The sequence below is a fragment of the Lepidochelys kempii genome, chromosome 15, assembly GCF_965140265.1.
Source record: "Lepidochelys kempii isolate rLepKem1 chromosome 15, rLepKem1.hap2, whole genome shotgun sequence".
NCBI lineage: Eukaryota > Metazoa > Chordata > Testudines > Cheloniidae > Lepidochelys > Lepidochelys kempii.
This window is the reverse complement of record NC_133270.1, coordinates 30574415-30592911: the sequence shown is the minus strand read 5'-3', so window position 1 is coordinate 30592911 and position 18497 is coordinate 30574415. Positions and strand designations below refer to the sequence as shown.

The following is an 18497-nucleotide window of genomic DNA, read 5'->3' as shown; positions in this document are numbered from 1 at the left end:
GCTCCCAGCGCCTCCCGCCCACCAGCAGCCCCCCCGATCAGCGCCTCCCCCTCCCTCCCTGCACCTCCTGATCAGCTGTTGCGTGGCGTGCAGGAGGCTCAGGAGGGGGGAAGGGGAGGAGCGAGGGCATGGCAGGCTCAAGGAAGGGGTGGAGCAGGGGCAGGGCTTGTGGCAGAGCCAGAGGTTGAGCAGTGAGCACCCTGTAGCACATTGGAAAGTTGGCGCCTGTCGCTCCAGCCCCGGAGTCGGTGCCTAGACAAGGAGCCGCATGTTAACTTCTGCAGAGCCGCACGTGGCTCCGGAGCCCCAGGTTGGCCACCCCTGCTCTAAGTGCACCCACAGGACTAAGAGACAGACCCGGACCCTTAAAGGAGAGGTGATATTCCATGGATGCTGGAATCCTCTGGTGTTATTCACCAATGTAGAAATCAGATAGCAAATCTTTTCCACTTTGCTATGAGGCACTTTCTTGTGGACTCCTTCCTACTACTGTTAAGGATGGACTGAACTGATTCTCAATGTGTTTTTTCTAGGTTTGCTGCCCATTCAAATACCAGGCTGTTAGGTGAAGGGATGCTGGATTGAAATGCTTGATCTTGCCTTTGTCCTGTGTCAATAGGTCCAGGAAGAGATGGATACCAATGCATATATGTGCTAATATCTGGCGTGTGCTGGGAAACCAGAATTGTTTGGGACATCTGGAACCAATCAGGATCACCAACACTCCCTCCTTCTCAAGACCCAAGTGTGATGAAGCGGGACTGTTCTTAATGTTTCCTCTGAATATTGTGGGGGTGCCTCAGTTTCCCCTATGCAGTTCTTAAGTATCTAGGTGGTGGGATAAGGGTGTATGATCATTGCTGAGCCCTAGAGGGCAGGTGTGTGCAGGGGTCTGGACACACAGAATGGCCAACACCCTGTTTCCTGGCAACTGATGGCCTGGGCCCTTCCCCCCTGCAAGGTGAGAGCTAAAGGGTTGGAGAACAAAGGAATCAGGTGACCTCCTAGCCCGGGAAAGGGACAAAGCCCAGAGGAGGAGGGGCTGGGGAGAGTTTCAGTTTGGGGCTGGCTGGGAACGTGGAGTGAAGTGCAGATGTGGTTGCCTGGCTCACTGCCCCTCAAAATGGACCCAGCTGAGGAGTCCCGTTCTCTGCACCTACAAGCTCTGTTTTAGATCATGTTCCTGTCGTCTAATAAACTTTCTGTTTTACTGGCTGGCTGAGAGTCACGTCTGACTGCGAAGTTGGGGTGTAAGACCCTCTGGCTTCCCCAGGACCCCACCTGGGCGGACTCGCTGTGGGAAGCGCACGGAGGGGCAGAGGATGCTGAATGCTCTGAGGTCAGACCCAGGAAGGTGGAAGCTGTGTGAGCTGTGTGTCCTGCAGACAGTCTGCTCACAGAAAGGAGACTTCCCCAGAGTCCTGACTGGATTCGTAGGGAGCAGTTCCAGAGCATCCATGACACCAAGTTAAGAGATGAGTGGAATAGGTGGGATGGCATATGTTAATTGTCACGACCACGGAACTAGAAATACATCTCCTCCAGAGCCCTGACCTTGACCCACACCCTGGAACAGTAGATTGTGTCTCAGGAGAACAAGATATGCCCAAAGAGGTCCCCAGACTGGGACCCCTAGTGCTGAAATATGTTCTGAACGACCGATTTGTGTGGCTCCCATTCGTGGTCTACGGGGAAGTGCCTGATGAGGCTGTCTGATGATGTGTTGAGTATCACCAGAGATGCACTGCCAAGAGGATGATCTGATAGTGAATACAACAGTTCCACAGCCTGACCATTTCTGTACAAGGAAGAATGGACCAACCTCCTCCCCCGTTTGTTGATGCAGAACACTGCTGTCATGTTGTCCAACACAACTTGAACATGATGGGTTCAAATGAATAATAGGAATCATTTGCAGGCCTCATGGACTGCACTTAGCTGCACAAGATCTATGTGCAACTGGGATTCTCAGTGGGTCCATGTACCTTGTGCTAGTGGAGGAAGGACAAAGGGGACACCCACACACAAGATAAAAAGATAGGGGAGCAGATCCCTAGCTGGCATAATTGTCATAGCTTCATTGACATCAATGGAGATAAGCCAATCTACAGCAGCTGATGATTTGCCCCAAAATATAGTGTGTGTCAGAGCCTCCATTTTTTCAGACGTTCAGCTCAGATATAATGAAAGTCGGGAAATTTCCAAGTTTAAATGCAACAAATAATTCATTTTTGTTGTAAACCCTACTGAATTAATCACTACATTTTCACCGTTTAAAAGAGAGAACAAACACATACAGTGCAGCAACCCCTTCCCTCCCCTAACGTGAATGTCACCAGAGACCATTTTTTCCAGATGAAAAATTTAAAGGCAGAAATATGTGCAAAGAAAAAAGTTCCAAGGGAGAATAGTGTCTCTTATCACCGATTTTATTCTGGCTACAGCTCTGAAGAACTTAGCGTACATGAGGGAAGCAACTGAATTTCCATATTTGACACTCCTTGGAGAGACAGTATAATGGATACGTGAATTCAGAATACTTTAAAATAACCCCTTATATCTACATCATCTTGGATAAAATCCAGAATAAGTGGCAAAGTGGCAAAAGAGGACACATTTCTGGTAGTACACCATCCAGAGGAAAATAAATCACAATATCAATTGTAAATCTTCAGAAACTGAACATTACAGGGATTTTAGCATAATAGAGAATTACTTCAGAGGGACAGCCTTCAGAGTCTCACTTTTGTTTTTCAATATCTAGGCCAATTGTTCTCAACCTGCAGCCCAATCAGCACACAGTTGTGTCCCATGTGACATCCTCAGGGCGATACAGACAGTATCTATATTGTGTGGATGCAGCGCACATTAACAGAGAGAGAGCTGCATATGCAGCCCACAATGATAAATAGATTGAGAACTACTGACCTAGGCATTCAACTTTAGAGCCTGGATGTAAAGAACAACAGACACTGAGAAAAAAAGACAAACTGTAGCTGAATAACGGAATCTTAAACTGACATTAACTGGTCTATGAATAAAGACAAACGACCACAGTGCTCTGCTACCAGGATAGTAACTCACTCTTTCCTAACAGACCTTTCTTGAGGCTTGGATAATCAGAGGAAGCATAATTTAACAAAATGTACTACAGTACTCAGAATGCATCTGTCACTTTGAACAGGGGTCCCTTGAAGTGACTGAAGACTGTTACAAATTTCTCTAGCAATTGTTATAATGGACAAAGCACCTTTAAACAGGGCCCGTTCTCGATGAAATGTTCCATCACTGAACCTATCTGTTTTGTTGTTCAGCTTACCCAGTTTTGCTAGTATTATCTGATGCTTATCTTTCCATGAGAGAATCCTCAGTGATTCTTGAGCCTGGTCTCCCTCTGCTTGTTCAGATAAACTACAATTGAATGTAGTTTGTTCTTATTAGAACAGGAAACTTAAGGGAGGTAATAGTGTTTTAACACAGACCTGAGGGACCACTGACCTAGTACCTATTCTGTCTCAATGACAATTTGCTACCTTTTTAGTAGAAAATCTATTATTGTGAAACAATTCCTTCAAGAAACAACAATTTTAACAGGTTTTTTTTGTACAAGCTCTTCAACTCAAATACTGGGCATGGTTTTCTGACTTATAATACTTTTCACTTTCATAGCACCTGTTAAAGATTTCAGAGCACTTTTCAAACCTTCAGATTCAGAAAACCTCTGTGAGGTACAGTATTATCCCCATTTTACAGATGAGAAAAAACAAGGTACCAAGATGTATTAAGAACTGACTTCCTCAGGTCATGCAGATAGCGAGTGGCAATGCAAGTAATAAAAGGAGTTAAAGTGACATGCATAGTCCTGTGTTTTCTCTCTCTAGACCAGGAATCCACTCTGTATGACTTCCTTTACTTAATAAAGGGTTTGGATTTACAGTTTAAAAGATTCTAAGATGAACTTCCAGCTCCACAATTTATCAGTGTACCACATACGTCCTATCCATCAGGAAAGGCAAGTGTCTGTGGTGGTGGGGCAGGGAGAGAACAGCAAAGCAAGGCACAATATTTTTTCCTCCAAAAACCCACCTCCATGAGGGGAGTAGCTCCCAGCGCTGGTGCACTGTCTACACTGTCACTTTACAGCACTGAAACTTGCAGAGCTCAAGGGGGTGTTTTTTCACACCCCCCAAGCGAGAAAGTTGCAGCGCTGTAAAGTGGCAGTGTAGACAAGGCCTAAGAGTGAAAGCCCAATATTCAGTACAACTCTTACAATTATCAAGCTCATAAAAATGTAGATTTGAACATATTAAAATAAACCTTGCTAAGACAAAGGACCACTGTACCATGGAATGTCGTCATTTAACCATATTAACCTTCTCCTGTGCCCCATACAAACATGGTGGTAAGGACTGCTCATAGGAACATGTGGTGCTGCACAGAAGTTTGAGATAAAACTCCAAGATGTGCTCTAAATACTCTCTTACATTTATGGGGGTAAATGTAAAAGGCTTCAGAAAAGATCTTCGGGAGGACTAAGACATTTAAAATCCTGTACTGAAAATATCTTTTAAAGCAATAAAAGGTGTGTCTGTAACAGGCCTCTCTGAATGTCAACTTTTATAACACCAGTGTTTGTATTTCATTGGCATGTAAGGACCCCAGTCAGGGAGGAGGGATCAGCCATGCTAGGTACTACACAGACACAACAAAAAGATGATCCCTGCCCCAAAGAGCTCATCATTTAATTAGAAGTTGAGAAACAGGTGAACACATCATTACAGCTGGGGGGAACACAAGGCAACAGTGACACGAGAAAGCAGCAGTTACAGCACATTATTTGCCTGGTCATTTTTGCTGCTTATGTGATTAAAACACACACTAAAATGAAGGGTACAGAGAGGAACACTGAAGGTTGCCAAAAATCTGTATGGAGATATTCAACGTGAAATATAAAATCTTCCAGCCAAGTGTTCTTTACTGGCTGATGTCTTGGCCTCTGCTGCAACAGCTGCATCTATTTTGGACAAGATATAGTTGGCCTTCTGGAACGTGTAAAAACACATGGCTCATCTATGCGCCTCTGATCCAATGCTGGGAGTTCCACTCTGCCCTGAGAACATCTCCTTGAGCTAGGTTCAGAGGGAGACCCAGCCCTTTAGTCCAGGCATTAGGCTTCTGACTCAAATCCTAGGAAGAAATTGTGTTTTTAGCTACCAAACCAAAATATTCAGAAAAGAACATCTCCCCCAACAACCAGGTCAGATTTTTCAAGGTGATATGATCAGGAGCTCTTTCACTTCTACAGAAGAAGACAGCAGAGAGAAAGATGACAAGAAGCGGTTTTTGCTTTTTAGGGCTCCCCCCCTTGAACCGTATCAATTTTCTCTTTTTTGCATTTGTTCCCAAGTGCCACCTTGCCTGGAAACCACAGGACGGCTACCCTGTGCTACTGCCGTGCTACTGAAGTTACACTCCTATTCTTAGCACAATGAGAGCTAGTGCAAGTAGGTCTGCTCAAGCTGGGAATCACACCCTCAGCTCTAACCGTCGACGTAGCCTTCAAGGCATCTGGTGGAACAGTCTGAGCCATGCCAGTGGAACTGTGGGCATGTCTGCATTGCAGCTGAAAACCCGTGGCGGCCCGTGCCAGCTGACACAGGCTCAAGGGGCTCAGGCTAAGGGTTTGTTTATTTGTGGTGTTGATGTTCAGGCTCGGGCTGCAGCCCAAGCTCTGGAATCCTCCCACCTCACAGGGTCCTAGAACCCAGGCTCCAGCCCAAACATCTACCCCGCAATTACACAGCACCGCAACCCGAGTCCCACAAGACCGGGTCAGCTGGTCCAGGCCAGCCATGTGTCTTCAATTGCAGTGCAGACACACCTTGTGTGGCTGGAAAGTATGTGCAGGCATTACATGGCCTGCAGAGGAAGAGGGCTTATGGAGGCTAATGCTCCTTGTGTTCCTCAGGGGGCAAATCCTATCGCTCTAGTGGAATAGGGAGAACAAGTCTGCCTGAAGTAGACTGTGCCTCTCAGCAGTATCTATCACTGGTTTTGCCTTGTGCTTATAGGGCAATTTGATGGCACTCTCTCTCTCTCTCTCAGCCAAACAATACCTCAAAATCAGGTGCCCGGGAGCAAGCTGTACTTCCTAAACTAGAGACCCATTTTGCATCTTGTAAATTTCCTTGATGTGAGCAGCCCTGTTTTTGGGGGCAGTTCCTTGGGTTCTCTCAAGACTCAGGGTGAGGAAGAAAAACAGGAGCAGGAATAAATATATAGGACAGGTGGAATGAAGGCATGTGGAGAGAAAGGGAGTATCACTGACAGATATACATGCTCCACCCCACCGAATCACCACCACAGGCTGCAGAGACGAGAGGGAAACAATGAGAAGTCCATTCAAGCTGCTGGTGTGGAGGCAGGCCATGCTGATGCTCTGTTACATGAGTAGATTCCATGGCTGATAGTCCAGCTACCACATGGTTCACAGGCACAGAGCATTGGTGAGGATGGTGGGTGTGTATTTAAAAGAAAAATTACCATTGAACATGTCACACTAACAAGGTTCAGCAAGAAATGAATGATCTTTAAACATTTCTGAGAATGCAGAGACAAAAATCAAATGTATGTAATCTCACTGAGATACAGAACATCTTCTCTTTGAGAATACAGCAAATTCTTTTGACAGTAAAAGCTTTGTTATCCAGCATGTTGAGTGAATGGGGGGTCCCAGATAATCAAAAAGTCCCATTAACTAAGAGTTATACTTACCAGTGGAATACCAATTTTCAAAGAATTAGAATACAATAAAATAAATAAAGTATAAAATAGCACACACGTCCTCACCAATCCCATAGTAGCACTGCACTGTGGAGTGGTTAGTTTTTTGAAGCACTTCAGTGTATACAGGTAAAGTTTTCTATATAGTAGGTTATCTTATGACATTACATATCACTATGCGCAGCACAGGGTGAACATCCAGATCACTAAAAACAAACTTAACACTAAAATTGTACTGAACATAATTTAATCTTTCTTTGATGATTCAGAAGGCACTTCAGGATCTTGCAGTGCCTGAGGGTCATTATTATCAACATCAATTATCACTGTAGATGTAGAAGGTGTAGGAGATTGGGCTGAATCTGTAATGACCTTATGACACACCCTGGAAGCTGCTTTTTTGAATAAATCCCTGAAAGCAGTTTGCTTACTTGTCTTCTGCTTGTTTTGCATAAAAGCACAGTGCAGAATGTGCAATTGATCAACCTCCTGGGCAGTATACTAGTCCCAGTTACTAGATTGAAGATTTGTATTGGGAGATAACAGAAATGCTGGTTAATAGAGCTTTCCAGTTGATAAAGCGCCGGATAACAGAGATTTTACTGTATTTGTTTTGGAGTTCTTTACTATCTACCAAACAGCAGCAGTAATAATTCTGATAGCACAGACGCACATTAGCCAATACGTCTGTAACAAAATTATATGCAATCCCTTTCATTTTGTAACTGGGCTGGGCAGGAGAATGTGCTTACACTGAGCTGTAAACTGTGAATCTCATTTGAACAGAGTAATCATCATGAGCAAAATTAACCTATCAACATCCCCTGTAACCATGGTGACAAGAGCTGATTTTAGGCTTTATATAATGAGGTTATTGTACTCTGGAGGTTCTACCATTTCGAAGTCTGTTTTATAATCACTTGGGGCAACATTCACTCTGTGGATTCCATTTGAACTTCTCTTCTACATAACTCAAGTTTCCCTATGTGAAAGGATCTGTGAGACTCCAGAATTGTAGAATAAATACCAGAAATGCTTCCTTTTATAAACAAAGTTTGTGACATTTTTTGTTTAAAACTGATCTAAATATCACATAGACAACTTTTCTATGTAAACTTGGCAGTTAATTCTACTCCTAGGACCAAAGGACCAAATCAACAGAAGTAAGCAATAACAGAAAAATTGGACAAGCTAATTTAATGTGTTGCGAGGATCAGTACATTAAAGATTGTTAGGCACTTAGAGAACTATTGATCAAAAGCACTATGTAAGAAGTAGGTGGTATCATCATTATTTAATTTTTGTTTGGTTTCGGGGGTTTTTTTGTTTTTGGCCTTGGGGCACTTAACACCATTATCCTTTGGTCTGCTTTGACTTCCCCTACACCACACATGAATGAATTAATGGAATATGTATTCTACACAGTATTTTAGATACTAACCTGCAAAAAATAATTGTAAAAGATGGAGAAAAAATTCCAGGATACTTACTCCAGTACTGACTAGCGACAGCATAATTCTTTCATTTAAGGCTAATGTTTCTCCTTGCTTCATCTTGATCCTCTTCTTATCTAAACATTTCATTGCATACCTGAAAATATTAATAATTCAGAAAAGCATATTGGAAAAGGTCTCCCACCCTCAATATTTTTCACCAACAATCCATGCCATCTATATAGAATAGATATATATATATTTACAGTATATTGAGCAGAGTCTTTAAAGACTTGCATCTATATCAGAAATCTCGAAATAGCATCTAGACAGATGGTACGTCTGTACTGAAATCCAAGGTGAGATTGCAGCTTGGATAAACATGCCCAGGCTAACTTTACCCAGGCTAGCATGAATAAAAATAGCAGCATCAATGAGGAGGTGCGTGCATCAGAGCAGACTAACACTGCGAGTAGGTACATGCTTGTACGGCCTGCACAGAAGCCTGTGCCACCATATCTACAATGCTATTTTTGGCAATGCTAGCATGGCTAAAGCTACGGCAAGTATGTCAGAATGCACTGTAAACATACCCATAGAGAACAACTCCAACATCTTCCTAGCATTGAAACATTATTCTCAATCTCCTAGTAGAGAGGTTTTCCTAGGATACCTAAATAACAAAGTCTAAGGTGGCCAGCATCCAGACACCAGAGTGATCAGGGAATCAGAAAAACACAGGTTAGATAAAGATAGCTGGAGTCCATTTTTCAATATCCACAGACCAGGATTTGGAGTACGAGTTAACAGGAATGTTTACATGGACCCTATTCTGATTCCATATGAATCTGTGCTTTCACCTCTACCCAGAAGAGGCCTGCTAGGTTCGGACATTTTTTAAAAAAAGGAAAATGGTTTGTTTTCTACTACACAACAGATGGCCGGAGATACAAGAGAAGGCTTTTGTGTCTATCTTCTCCAACAATATATCATGACTGTATGGCGTTTTTAGACATGGAACATGAGTGTTGAATGTTTTAATGAAGAACAAGAGCACAATGACATGGATCCCAACAAGTCTATGAATCGGAGAGCAATCTGCTAAAAATTGGCTTAAACTGGGGCTAAGCACATTGTCAGTGGCACTACAGGTAAAAGGCTCAGGATGTTCATCTGTAGAAACGCTCACCCAGTCAACTCAGCAATTACCAACACACTTAGGCAGCTCTTGTAATAAACTAAAGCTCCTGATGTGCCTGGAGCTCCTGTATGCCCAAGGGTTGTGCAAACCTGGTATCTCTGAAAAGTGGGTTCACTATAGATATATATAAGACTAGATTCTAGCTTATCCAGCTCAGGTGTGCTGAGAGAGAGTGGGGGAAGAAGTAGGGAGCCCTTTCATTCCAAATCCCCCTTCTCCCCATCCCAGATGACCAAGGCACAATGGTGACCCTAGTTCTCCAAGTACAAAGGGGTCCGGCTAGCACATCCAGCAGTGTTCCGTGTCTCCAAAGAAACATGGTCAACTGGACCAAAGGCATGAACAGGATCCTGAACCTTTTCCTCCATATGTCTGTCAGCCTCTGTCAGTAAGTGCCAGGAGATCATATGTTGCATCTTTTACCAGAAATGAGTTCCATTAAGCACAGTGTCACTGCCCTGCCCCTCCGCCTCCCTCGCCCTTCAGTGCTCCTCCAGAATTCTCAGCGCAAGCCAGGAGTGTGTCATTTAAAAATATTCTTTATAGAAGTGCCATATCAAGTTACAGGATAATGTACATGTTTAACAACAATCCAGAGAGTGCGTGCTCTCTGTAGACAGAAGGCCTCAAAGCAGCCCTGCTTTGCAACCCACCACATACCATCGGTACTCCAGACAACACCAGCAAAGCTGGGTCATGTGTATGGAGCACGCACACATTTTACATTTCTAAGCCAGGAATGTGTGTTTACCACAGATGCTCTTGTCCTTGGTTTCTGTGCTACGTTAGGAAGTTTTAAAATTACTTTTAACACAGCCTTTTTAACATTAGCCCTTAATTGTCCCTTGGGGCTACTGACCTGGGCAAATGATCTGGGGTCATATAAGGCTAGTTGATGTCAAATACCTCACTTCGTCATTCTGACATAGCACCACTATGTTCTCTTCTGAGATATGCTGCTTTTAAGACTAAGTTGGCTTCTGTTTACACTGCTCTTGGAGGAGCTACTTTGGGAGCAGCCTCAGTTGTCTGTTTCTGGGTTAGTGGAACACCAATGGCATTTACCTTGGCGGGATGGCTTCTCAAAGTCCTTGCAGACAGATAAGTGCAGCAGAGGCAGCCATCTAGAGTGAATGGGATTTAGATTAGGGATGGGTGAACAGGTTTGGATAAAGTAAGAACTAACCCAAACCTCTACCCAAAAGATGAACCTAACCTAAAGCTTTACTTCAGGTATGGAAAAGTTTGGCTGACTTTTCTGCTCCTATCCCCATTACCTTTCTCTATTCTTCTGCCTCTGCGCTTCATGGAAACTGGTGGGAGGGAAAGGAAGGGGAGGGACATCTTTTGCTTCCCTTATTGGTTCTGAGTTCCTTAGTTTAGGCATTCAGGCTTCTTCAGAGAAAGCGACTGGGCAAATGTGCTAACTCTATCTCTGAGGTGGAAGCCTATTTAGTGTGGCTTTTGTCCAAAAGAGATGGATATCATTTACATTTCTGTGCCTGCCCTACAGACTACATGGCAGGCTCATTTTATAAATCTCAAACTAAAAAAGAATAAATCAATATGTGCATAAAAGTACTGCAACAGGAATGAAGATATTAATAGTATTATTGAAATAAATACTTGAGGTGAAAGTCGCCGCTGAAAGATTAAACATGAAAGTCATTTCAGGGGACCCTTCGCTTGTTAATAGCTCAGAGTCAGGATCTAAAAGGTATTGGGCACTCACTATTCCCACTAAACCCAATGGGAACCACGAACACTCGACACCTCAGGCATCAGAAATGCTATGTGGAATTATCAAAGAAAGATCCCTGGGTTCAAATGGGTAGGAGAGTAGGTAGACCGAACCATGTGGAAAACCCATGCTATGTCCAGAAAATCAAAGCTGACCATGTGATGGAAGAATTGTGCCTAATAACCAGGGGTTCTCTATGCAGCAATTAGGAGTTGTGTGTGAGTGGCAATGCCAGAGAAAGCAAATGGTTTGATTTGGGAACTTGAACCCAGAGATGTGTTTTAGCTGCAATTCTAACAACGGAGCACCAACTGTCAACTAGAAGCAACCACTGCTGCCGTTTTTTCCTTCAAAACCCCTTCTTGGGAGTGTAAATAGTTTTAATTATATAGATTTAGGACACTGTATTCTTAAACTGCCCACACATCTCTATCCCAGGGCTTAATCCTGAAATGCGCTGAGCACTCCAGGCCCTGAGCCAGCAAAGTACTCAAGTACACCCTTCACTTTAAGCACATGAGAAATCTCCTGTGACTTCAGAGGGACTATACAAGTGTTTTCAGTAAGAATATGCTTAATTGTTTTGCAAGACTGGGGCCTGAGTGTCCAGCATTTTGGAGGATCAAACTTCCAATGAGACTTTAAGCCACTCCATAAATTCAAACTCTTCTTCAACTGACTGGACCTTAGGACAAAACTCTATTACACAATTTCATGATACAATCTAAGCTGATCATTCCGCTCTGTGGAGATTTTGTAAAAAATTCAGAGTTTTTTTCCTTATATACTTTAGAGTTTATATTTATCATTAAAACACAGTATAGAACTTACATTTTTCCAGTGTCCGCTTTTCTGCAACCATATACTTCACCGAATCCCCCTCGCCCAATTATTCTATGTACACTAAAGTCATTCATGGTCAGCTGTGAATTCAAAACACACAAATTTCATTTTCCAATGCCCAGAACCTTTACCCTTTACAATCTCTAAATTCATTTGACATCAATGTATTAAAGTGGATGTTTGTTCTTTATTTTTTAGTTTTATGGTTTCACTACCCGTTTTCAGAAAGTTGCTCTCTTAGGGCTTGTCTACACTACCGCACAGGGTCGATCTAAGATACGCAACTTCAGCTACGTGAATAGAGTAGCTGAAGTTGACGTACTTAGATCTACTTACCGTGGTGTCTTCACTGTGGTAAGTCAAGAGCTGACACTCTCCTGTCGACTCCGCTTGCGCTCCTCATTCTGGTGCAGTACCGGAGTCGATGGGAGAGTGCTTAGTGGTCGATTTATCGCGTCTATACTAGACGTGATAAATTGACCCCTGCTGGAATGATCGTTGCCCGCCGATCCAGTGGCCAGTGTAGACAAGCCCTTAATTGTTTATGCTCCCCTATGTCTGCAAGCACTAGAATCTGGGGAGGTCATAGAGATGGTATTTACAATAGCCAAGATGACAGGACATGAAGGCCTGGCTGAGGATTTCAATGGATATGAAACCAAGACAGCAGCTTTCATGAGCAACGTTGCCTTGCAGACAAAGAAATTGTGGGAGTAAAACACTTTAGGACTAAGGGATGAGGCCAAGAATATACCAAATGGAGGCAAGTAGGTCTGAGTTTTGAAGGGAAAAAACAGAGGGAGACAGAATAGTACTTGGGTTGGCGTCTCCTGCCAAAAAGTAGTGCTCAAACAATCTGTTTCCTGTAACTACCTATTTCAAAACCACAAGGCTTTTAAGTCATGACAGGCAGAGAAGGTAGCCAGGGAGGAATCATTAATGGTGCTGGGAGGTTATGTACATCAAAGAATAGAATAGCATATTAGAATAATACTCATTGTTCTTCTTAATAACGTCTTTTAAGGAAAAGTATTCTTTAAAATCTAACATTTTCTTTCCTACATCGGCTTTTGACAATATAAATGTAATTACTTACATGAATATTTAGTTCTACATTTTTCCATTGACAAAATCTAGTAAACTTGTCACTGTTAAAAAAAAAAAAATTTTAAGTTAAGTTAAAAGGTTATCCAATAGAATTACAGAAAGTATTGTGAAAAATGCCAAGAACTCTAGTTTTGAAAATTAAATTCAGCACAAGGTAATTTATGAAGATTAAAATTGCCATTTAAAAAATTCACTGATTAGCCATCTTTTATGCTTGTTTTAATTTGGCATGTTTCTTAGCAACTCACTCTCAATATGTTTTGTTTAATAACAAGTTATAAAATATATCTGATTATTTTCTCTCTTCAGTTACGAATACATCCATATTTATTTACATAATTTCCTTTAGACCCTGTTTCTAACAGTCAATTTTTCAGGAAATTAAAAAAAATATTTCAACTGTATCACAAGCAAGATAATTAAATCAGAAAGTATGCAATGTAACTTCAAATTGAATTAACCTTAATATACACCAAGGAATAATGTAAACCTATTTTATCCTGAAATAAAGAAGATGTCAATACTATTGAATGTTGTTACAGGATAATTGTCTTCTGCTGCTATATCAGTTATAAAATGTTTATTTTCAGGGTAGGAAAAATTGATCTTATGAGGACATTATGTTGGCTACATAATCTGATATATCATTTGTCAGCAGTAGATTAGGGGCCAAATCTGTGCACTTTACTCCCACCAGTAGTCTCATTAAGGTCAATAGCATTATTCAGATGTGTAAGATTAACTGGTTTTGCCACCTTACATTTCCTTACAATTACTGTTTAGTTGTAAACCGTTTGGGCTACACACTAGAATTGCTGTATAGCTCACCCCCATAAAATTGTAGTTTACTTGTAAGAGTATCACCGAGATGAATGGAGTTAGAGACTTTCAGACTTTTAAAAGATCAGACTGTAAGAAGTCCATTATTACTGTTATGTGGTGCAGTGGAGTGGTCCACTAATTGTGTGATCTGAACATCCTTACAAGTTCAGTCACAACTACACTACATACAATACTGGGATATCCTGATATTTAACATGATACATGTATCAAGGCTAGTTCTTTGGAAAAGCTTGCTGATAATACACTATTAACTAAACAATTCTACCCTTATTTTGCAATAATACTCAAGGGACCAGTCTAACTGCAGGAGATTACACAGTAGTTCCTATAGTATATAGATTCATACCTTTCCATAAATTTTTGAAATATTTTTCCTCGGAGACTATCACAAATTTCTTCTATGTATGGCTAAAAAAAGATACAAAATGTTATTTAACTTTTCAGTGTATGATAAACTGAACATGCAACACTGTCCAGTGAAAATAAATTACATGTTTAGGCTCCAGCATCCTGAATGCCCACAGAAAGGGGGCCCTAAGTAACTGCAATACGTTATGGTGACTTTCCTGGCTTATGGTCTGATCCAGCAACGAAATTCAGCATTGCCTTGACTTTAAGCATCTGAAGATAAGCATTTGCTCAAGGGCTCTTCTGAATTAGAGGCTTTAGCATCTTCCTGGGAGGGATTGGAGAGAATTTTTCAGTCTTTGCCCATGGACCAACAACAGGAAATGAGCATGGAAACTTTATGGATTAATCACCAGAATGATCAGGCTGAGAACACTGCTTCTCATTTATTTAAATTAAATAACAAAGTTTAGAATTTATGGTGAACGCTGTGAAACTCAAAGAGCAGTCAGCACAGGAACACCAAGATAATCTTTCCTTATTAGAGCTTCTCTCTTCCCTCTCCTTTATTTCCTCTACCTTGCTACCAGCAGCTTTCATTCACAAGTGGCCTATTTGAAAGAGGAGCACCATTACTTGGTTTGACATAGTGTGCAATGATTTCAAATCCCAACTCAATTACCAGTGACTACATGAGATCTAACGTAGACAATACAGATACCACTTTGTCAGTCTCTCTGGTTCTAACATCAAAGATAATTCACTGATACAGTAAGACCATCAAGCAGGTTTAATATAACAGTACTTTAAATGCTGCAATAAATGCAATTACTATAAAAGTACAGCAAATTAATTTAAACCTGCAGTCACTGCCATATCGCATAGGTTCATATTAACAAAAAGCCAAGACATTCAGCATTAAAGCAAAAATTAATTTGTCTAATTATGTTATCTAACTTTAATTGGAGTGTCCTTGCTTAGGTCAGTTTGTGTTAGAACTGTAATAATATAGAAATACCTATTTCACCTTCAATTTGTTTGAATAAATAAAAAACATTAAAGGTGCACTTTTCAAACCAATAAACCAAAATCCATTATTTACTTTGGTGCTAAATTTGTGGACACAGAAATCCTATAATTCTAAAATCCTACAACATTTATAGAATTTTAGAGAAAAGTACTCTAATTTCTGTAGAGGACAAGTAGCCTTTTTCAGAATGTAATTTCCCACTGTATTTAGAATAATGAAAGAACTATAAATTGGCACCAGCACCTAAAACCCTCATGTGAAACAGCAATATTGCTAACTCCAGCCATGTACTCTTATACCTCAAAAATATGGTGCTATATAATATAGTTAGCTAGAGGCAAAAGGAAGGACCCACTAAACAGAAAGGTATCTGCATTGCTATGCTTTTATATTTCTGAAACATTCAGTTGAATTCTGTACTTCATGACCTGATTTATGTTGAAAGGAAGCATAAGGTCCTGATGTAAAAGGGATTTATTGTAAACTATATTTAAAAAATGTAATTTACCAGTGGTTGGCAAAGCAACTGTAGCCCATTTTCACTTAGAGCATCTATGTGAAATTCCTCACACTCTGCTAATTGGGTTACCTAGAATGCACTTGGAACCAGCATATGAAAGCATAGATCCGAGTGGACTGTGACCTGAATTTCTAGGACAATGTGTGAAAAAGCAACACTACCAAGCGGTTAACTGAAACTGGGTACATATTTTTAATTGAATTTCTTCTATTTTGAATGAAAGTTTCACAGTTATCTAAGAAGCCCTCAGTGAGAGAAACTAAGGGCTAAGTCATGCAAGGTGCTGAGCACTCTGACCCCAAACCAGAAAAACACTTGGCACATGCTTAACTTTAATACCCTTATGTATTCCCATTCCCTACTCATATGCTTACACCCACGAGCCTGCTTAAATGCTTTCCTGGACTGGGGCCAGAGCTCTCAGCACCTTGCAGATCAACAGTCACAGGTGGGGAGATGGATTGACCTCATGCCCAAACGCCAACTGGCCAACGTGACTCTCTCCTGCTGCCACAAGCCGTCAAGGGATGAGGATTTCTTTCAAACACTGCTAGTCTGCTGGGATACTCCTCAACCATAGGCATAAAAACCACTGATCTCACCAAAAAAAAGCTATCTGTAATAACTGTTCCTTCTAAGAAGTTTTCCATATGATTTTGGAGGAAAACAGGAATAAAATGTTAATATTAGAACCCTTCAGCCAGTAAAGTTATAGAGCAGTTAGTAATCTTTTCAAAAATGTACTCTAAGACTCTTCTGGCTAAAGAAGACTAATCTACCATTTTTATTATCTTTAACAAGAGAATGAAATTAGAAACATTCTCTGATTATTATATACAGAAATCTTTCTCTGTATCATTTTTTTTTAATTGACTTCTGAAATACAGTATAAAATTCCTGTCATAACTGTAATTATAATATGTATATAAGGGAAGTTTCCTGAAATTGCTTACGTTCAAATAATTAAATAAAACCCAGACACTCCAAGTGCTTTCATCTCACCTGAAAAAGACTTGGTGGCACTTGTTTCTTGGCAAGGTGAGTTTGTACATGATCTACAGCTTTCTTTGAGAATGGCTTCGGAAAAATAAAAAGTAAGATTTTAGACAAACAGCTGGAAAAGAGATATTTAGGTTCTTAATTATTGAGGTCACAATAGCAGTTTTTAACTAAAAAGGAATGTTGCTTATATGAAAAATACACAAACTTCAAAATGAATGTAACTTAGTGTCCATTAAGCATCCTGTTGCAAAACACTTTGAAAGTTATGCCCATCCCTATTTCCAAGCCAAAAAAAAAAAAAAACCCAAGGTCCCAGATCATGCCATGCGTGATGGAGACCATCCATCAAGTAACTGCAAGGCACAGGAACACAGAACACATGAAACCACCAACTGCTTCTTTGTATTCCCCGTTTTAAGAAAAATGTACACTTACATCCCAATCCTGCAGGTGTACATGCTCACCTTCAGGCACGAGTAGTCCCATTCCCTTCAACAGAATTATGTGTAAAGCGAAGCATGGGCATAAGCACTTGCAGATTCAAAGTCTTACATAACAGGATAAATTTCTCTCTGGCTCAAATCATGTCATTATTGTAGATTATCCACTCTTTCAAATAAGGCTATGCTTTACAAAGAGTGACAACCGAGTTAGTAGACACTGCTATCATAATAGATTGCTATTGTCACACTTTGAGCAGCGTTTTGTGTAATTCCCTGTCAGACTTTCATCTACTCACTGTCCTTCCATTATTAAATATTTTACAGAATTTAAAGTCAAAGGAAACATTAAAATATTACAATAATAGAGTGAAACTGCAGCATACATACATGTGAGCAAGACAGCAGCTCTTTCATTATGTATGTGTCATAAATCTGCCGACTTCTGCTAAGACGTTCCTCCTCAGAATCCAGTTTTTCATAGTCTTTTATCTGTAACATGGGGGGGAAAAAAAAGGAATCAGTCAATTGAACCTATTTCTAAATCTTTACACTGTCTGAGGAAAGAAAGATTCTTCACTGTGGTAGACACCTTATTTCCCTTCATCTCTTGCCCAGGACAAGTTTGTGGAGGTGCTCGTTGCAATTCTATAGTTAAGGATGACTTCTGGATTCCAACCCAAGAAGAGATTTTCTATCCCCCTGTAACTCTTGATAGGAGTAACCAATTTGTTTGCAGACTGTGGTGCTTAAAATGGGGTATGAAGAATTTTGTTTGAAAATCTGAGAAGTTCTGGATTAAGAACATATGCACACGCCTTCCTAAACCATTAGCTGGGCTGTAAATTGTGTGAAAAAGATCAAGGAACTGATGGACTTGGCGGCTGGGGTAGGACAGGCAGAGGAGTATGTATCTGACTGAACCTTTTTGAGGAGGCCTTCTTTGTCCTTCTCCACCCAGTGAGAGCACCAATCCTGGTTCTCCTACAATGATGAATGCTGATCCCCACTTTCTGAAATGTATTTGGAGCATATGCATAAAGTAGAACCAGTAGCCTGGAAGCCAAATGAGCATCTTTTTTTATGCTGTAGGCCTTAGCAGTAGCACTTTAATATTAAGGTTTGAGGCAGCATTCAGGCCTCTCAAAGGACTCAGCTGAATCAGTTATATGAACTTCTAATCAGTTACCATGGAAAAAAAACTGT

General features: G+C 41.0%; 1 protein-coding gene across 17 annotated transcripts in view; it reads right to left on the bottom strand.

Annotated features, from left to right (window-relative positions):
- Positions 1-18497, bottom strand: part of GRK3 (G protein-coupled receptor kinase 3) — a 123260-nt gene that overhangs the window by 40022 nt on the left and 64741 nt on the right. For all 17 annotated transcript variants that reach the window (XR_012155089.1, XM_073313102.1, XM_073313103.1 and 14 more), the window contains 6 exons: positions 17682-17783; positions 16852-16926; positions 14298-14359; positions 13098-13149; positions 11990-12081; positions 8274-8373 (listed from right to left, as the gene is read on the bottom strand). Coding sequence is in view for 16 of the 17 variants with exons in the window: in XM_073313102.1 (XP_073169203.1) it covers positions 8274-8373; positions 11990-12081; positions 13098-13149; positions 14298-14359; positions 16852-16926; positions 17682-17783 (483 nt within the window). In the remaining variant the exon portion in view is untranslated. The remainder of the gene's footprint in view (positions 1-8273; positions 8374-11989; positions 12082-13097; positions 13150-14297; positions 14360-16851; positions 16927-17681; positions 17784-18497) is intronic.